The 6,000-nt window shown below is 37.5% G+C and overlaps 1 protein-coding gene across 1 annotated transcript in view; it reads left to right on the forward strand.

Moving 5' to 3' along the window:
• The window catches only part of GTF2E1 (general transcription factor IIE subunit 1), a 55,819-nt gene extending 50,070 nt beyond the window's left edge, over window positions 1-5,749 (forward strand). The window contains exon 5 of the mRNA XM_066347466.1: window positions 3,981-5,749. Within this exon, the coding sequence (XP_066203563.1) occupies window positions 3,981-4,402 (422 nt within the window). The 3' untranslated portion in view covers window positions 4,403-5,749. The remainder of the gene's footprint in view (window positions 1-3,980) is intronic.
• Window positions 5,750-6,000: the final 251 nt, after the last annotated feature.

Genomic DNA, 6,000 nt, shown 5'->3' on the forward strand with positions numbered 1-6,000 from the left:
ATTAGGCTATCGGCTATATAATAGGCTTGTTTTCCCCAACTTGGCTTCTTGCCTGTTCTTGAAGCAACCAAACCTTCTTTTCTTTGAATTTAGAAACAAAATCAAACACAACTATTGTTAGCCAATATTATATACACTTAGGCTCAAAAGCTTAGCATATGTTTACAATTCCTAGAATTTGAATGATAAGGACCTTAAAAAAGTCACTTAATCTACCCAATGAAGTTCTGTAAAGATTTCTTTCTTTCCGTATAAAATAGGATAGTGTTCTGTCATATCTAAATGTCTTTGTTAAGTTTTATGATAGTCAAATAAGCTTTGTCCAGTGAATGTGTGGGTTGAGTCTTACTTATCCTACCCTTAATTTTCCTCAGACTTCAAGTCATTTTAGTATCTTTCTGAATTTCATAGACTTCAATTATGTCCTCTTTACTATATTGAAAGTTCTAATTTCTTTTGATTCTACTTTTCTTACAAATAGTTCTTTTTGCCTAATCCCTCTCCCTACAGTTTTTGTTTTATTTTAATTGTCTTCTTCTGGTTCATCTCCATTCATAATGTACTCTACTTGAGACCTACTGACTAGCAGAATACATGTTGTTCATGCATGGATTCATCCTTAATGATTTGAGTTGTATTTTCAATTACCTTCTGGTTTTTACTTGACACTTGGTTGCTTTGGTTCTGGAAGCATATTAAGAATAACAACTTTAGAAACATGTACAGGGTTTTTGAAAACCTCTCCTGCTGGTATCTGATAGCTTGGGCCACATCTTTCAGTATACCTTAGGTCAGGGGTTGGGAACCTTTTTGGTTGAAAGAGCCATGAACGCCACACATTTTAAAATGTAATTCCGTGAGAGCCATCCAATGACCTGTGTATATTACACATTATCCAATGAAAATTTGGTGTTGTCCCAGAGGACAGCTGTGATTGGCTCCAGCCACCTGCAACCATGAACATGAGCGGTAGGAAATGAAAAATGAATGGATTGTAATACATGAGAATGTTTTATATTTTTAACGTTATTATTTTTTTTTATTAAAGATTTGTCTGTGAGCCAGATGCAGCCATCAAAAGATCCACATCTGGCTCGTGAGCCATAAGTTCTCAACCCCTGCCTTTGGTTATTTTTCTAGAGACAGATTTCCTTATACTTGCCCACATAGAAATAGATCTGCTATTTTTCTGCCCACTTATACAAACTTCAGCTTTTCCTGTATTTTTTTGCATCAGCTCAGCCCTTAAATACCCAGAATTGCTTGAGAAATTTAGGAGTATTGCTAAATATTGCTAAAATATTAGCATCATTAGTGAACTTGACAATTTCCCAGTATATATCTTCTGCTTAATTTTTTACTTTATTAAATAAGACTGTTTCTAGAACTAGTGTTTCAACTTTACCATCCAGAGATTTGCTTGCTTATCCTCATATTCTGTTTTTTTGTCTTCATCTATAACAGAACAATTCTGTTTCTCCCCATCCCTTTTAAGGCCCTTGTCAGAAATCTTTCAGATAAAATTTCATTTAGTTTACAAAACTAACTTGCTTTTTCCCTCATTTTATATTTATGTTAAACATTAATCAAAATACTATTTGTTAATAATACTGTATTAAACTTTTGGGGAAATTTTTAAAGAAGCAATGATTGCCTTAGAAATGTGTGCATTTCTTGTCTTTTTTTTCCCTGTCGAATTACTGCCTTGGCAATGAGGGCTCTAAGGGGAGGTTAAGCCTTTGGCAATGTGTTAAAGTACTTAAGTTAGATTTCAATTCTCATTTTTACATCCATGTTGTCAAAAGCCTATTATGTCTGACTTAAATTTTTAACTTCTCAATTCCTGTTTTTCATCCTCTTATCTGCCCAATATCTTATCTCAGGAGTTCTATACTTTTAAAATTATCTAAGGTTGCAGCTAATCCATTCTAATATGTTAATCAAAAGGTGCTTTTATCTGTAGTCAGAACTGACCTTCTCAGTGATGATGGTGATGATAGATAACATTATTCTAAGGGCCAGGCCTGTTCTAAGCACTTCAAAAATATTCACTTAACTAACTCCCACAGTAACCCAGTGAGGTAGATACTATTATTCCTTTTCCATTTTGTAATTGAGAAAATTAAAACAGAGAAATGAAGTAACTAGGCCAAAATCACACAGCTAAAAAATGGCAGAGTAAGGATTTGAATCAAGGAGTTAGTTTTAAATCACACTTTTAATTCTTATATATTTTAAAACTTAAAAAAAAAATTTAATTGATTTTTAAAGAGAGAGGAATGGGGGGGCAGAATAGAGAGAGAAACATTGATTTGTTGTTCCACCTATTTATGTACTCATTGGATGATTTGTTTTTAAATTTATATTTACTTATTGATTTTTTTTTAAGTGAGAAGAGGGGAGATAGTGTGACAGATGCTCTCATGTGCCCCGACTGGGATCCACCAGCACCCCCAGTCTGGGGCCAGTGTCAAATCAACTGATCTATCCTCAGCACCCAGGGTCGATGCTCAAAACAGTCGAGCCACTGGTTGTGAGAGGGGAAAAGTAAAGAAGGGGGAGAAGGAAGAGAAGAGAAGTAGATGGTTGCTTCTTATGTGTGCCTTGACTGGGGATCGAACCCGGGATGTCCATATGCCAGGCCAACGCTCTATCCACTGAGCAAACTGGCCATGGCCCTAGATTTCTTTTCATAAAGAGTTCAAAGTGTGCTTAGTTTGTTTCAGGAAGCTAAAATTGCCATATATTCACTCACCCATCAAATACTTATTCAGTGACTAACAAGTGATAGGCACTCTTCTAGGCGTGAGGGACATATCACTGAATAAAAAAGATAAATAGCTGTTGTGGAGAACCTCCATGCTGAGAAAGGGGGTGCCAAAGACAGTAGACAAGTTATTTATTATGTTAGACAGTCTTCTAGGGGAGAGATAGAACGTTAGGAATATAGAAGTGAATTAAAAGGTGACATTTGAGTAAAGACTTGAAAGACGTAAGGGTGTTAGATGTATGGTAAGTCTCCTAGGTAGAATGAACAGGTGGTACAAAGGCCCTGAGGTAGAACTGTATGTGGTGTGTACAGGAATAACACGGAAGCCACTGTGGCTGGAGCAGAATGAGCAAGGGGAAGGAAAAGAAGCAGGTAGGCAAGTGGGGCTCCAAATAATGGAGGGCCTTATACACCTGGCTTTCACTCTGAGCAAAATGAGGAGCCATATTTTGATTTCCGATTATGCCAGCTACTATACTTGGTCTTTCATAGACATTATTTCACATGCTCTTATCTAGAGCCCAGGAAGGTAGATGCTTTTATCATCCCATTTTATAGAAACAGATACTGAAGTTTAGAGACTAAATATATCGATTAGGGTGGTATAGCTTTACATGTGAAAGAATCAGGATTCAATTCCAGGCTGTATTTTTTTTTTAAGAGAGACAGACAGACAGGAAGGGAGAGAGATGAGAAGCATCAGCTTGTATTTGCAGCACTCTTAGTTCATTGATTGCCTCTCCTATGTGCCTTGACCAGAGGGCCCCAGCTGAGCCAGTGACCCCTTGCTCACGCCAGCAACCTTGGGCTCAAGCCAGCGATCATAGGGTCATGTCTATGGTCCCACACTTAAGCCAGTGACCCCGCGCTTAAGCTGGTGAGCTTATACTCAAGCTGGTGACCTCTGGAGGTTTCGAACCTGGGTCCTCAGCATCCCAGGTCAACGCTTTATCCACTGCATCACCACCTGGTCAGAATAGGCTGTATTATTTTTAAAACCCATGTACTTAACCATTACGCTACTTAAAGTTCCATTTTGTGAGAAACATTTTGAATATATTATGGACAGCAGCTCAAAAAATTGAATCAGTGAAGTCTTTTCAGTGTTACTTTATAATATTACTGTATTTGAATATATTAAATATATATTTTATTAAAAAGGAATGCCTTTTATATTCAAAGATACTAACTTTCTGGGTTTTCCTTCAAGGTGGCATAAATATAGATGCATTTCAAGATCGTGAGGAAGGCCGTGCAGGGCTGGATGATAATGAGGAGGTTATGCGAGCACTGCTCATTCATGAGAAGAAGACCCCCTCGGCCACTGCAGGCTCGGTGGGGGCGGCTGCTCCTGTGACCACTGCCAATGGCAGTGACTCGGAGAGCGAGACCAGTGAGTCAGATGACGACTCCCCACCTCGTCCAGCAGCTGTGTCCACACATCATCGAGAAGATGAGGAAGATGATGAGTTTGAAGAAGTAGCAGATGACCCCGTTGTCATGGTGGCAGGTCGTCCATTCTCCTACAGCGAAGTGAGCCAGCGGCCGGAGTTGGTGGCACAGATGACACCAGAGGAAAAGGAAGCTTACATAGCAATGGGGCAACGCATGTTTGAGGACCTCTTTGAATAAACTCTCCTTACCTTTTCCTCTTTTCTCTAATGCTCATTTCAAAAAGGAATTCCTTACCTTGAAGGTAACTATTTAAGTGGCTTCCTGCCCTTCTTGATATAAAGTGACTGTTGATCATGTGCAAAAAACAATAGGAGAGAAAAGTTGATTTTTATGACATAAACTTTCCCAAAAGGTAGGTTGGCTACAAGTATTCCTTTCCCTGCTGTTACTACAGTATTTACTGTATTTTCTTATCTAACCCTTTTCCTGTTTAAGACACTGTCTTCTCACTTGTGAAGTAAGTGTGGGACATCTGCGAGGGAAATTCTTGTCTGCCCGCAGAAGCCCGGTGATAGGTTCACTTTCTTTTTTTCAATCTAAACTGAGTAAGCATTGCAAACAATCCTGATATTGTTGCCAACCACAGCAGTTTGCCAACAGCAAATCATCTGATGAGGGAAGAAAACAATCTTAGAACTTCTTTCCACTCACAGTTGAGCTGAGAATGGTGTCAAGTGAGGGGAAGTGCGAGCCTGCAGAGGAGGGGTGGAGATGCCCGATTCTCATGATTAGTATCGAAACCAAATTTGTGTATTTAGAACTGACCTGACTTGTAGATTCTGTTGTTTTGCTTATTGCTTTTTGGTTTGTAGGTTGGATGATAGAAAACAGAAAGTGTGCTAGGTAAATCTTTATGAAGAATTAGAAAAAAACATGGACATAGGGCAAGGAATTCATATAAAGGGTTGAAAAGTGAAGAGTACTGGCAATAGGTACCTTTTAGATTTGCCTGAGTTTGTGCTGATTTGGAAATCCTTTATCGAAAGGTGAGACTGGTCTCTCCTTTTTCTACAAGGATATACATTGTTTAATGAGGGCATGCCAGTGGAAATCAGCGTGTAACGGTTGCTCCCCTCTTTTTCTCTCTCAGTACCATTGAGTACCATCTTTGTCTCTCTCTTGATTGTGGTCAGTCATGGTATTTTAGAATACATCCAATGAATTGAACATTGTAACCTCAAAGAACGTAGGTTTTTTTTCAGTTCTGATACGTAGCATGGTATTATTTCGTAAGGCAGGGCTATAAAGTTAAGGAAGTACATACAAGGATCTATAACAATTGTATATTTTGTAATATTTCCTCTTGCATTGTAATTTCTAAGTATTTATCATTTTATAGTACATGCATGAAGATGATAGATTTTAGAGTTATCTGAGCCTTGTATGAAGTGATGTTTCATTTACCTGGGTTGTATTAATGACTGAATATTGACAAACTATTTTATATTGACTGAAATTTGTTAATTTCCAGCTCTGTAACATCTTGGAGCATAATTAAAATGTATACTCTTCTCATTAAAAAAATTTCAGACTTTTTCTCTTATTAGTCATATTTTAAATAATAGATGTAGTTGTACGTGGTCCAAACTTTTTTTGGCAGTAGTTGACTTAAGAACGACTTTTATGTATGTACCTTGAACACATGGGCTAGCCAACTTTTAAATACTGTTTTTTTTAAACATTTTATAGTTCTAGCATTAAATTTGTTTAAATAGCAATCAGATGTTAAGTTTTAAAATAGTTGTACATTAACTGTCAGCTTTTTATTTAAATGA

This window comes from Saccopteryx leptura, chromosome 8 (assembly GCF_036850995.1).
Source record: "Saccopteryx leptura isolate mSacLep1 chromosome 8, mSacLep1_pri_phased_curated, whole genome shotgun sequence".
NCBI classification, from domain to species: Eukaryota; Metazoa; Chordata; class Mammalia; order Chiroptera; family Emballonuridae; genus Saccopteryx; species Saccopteryx leptura.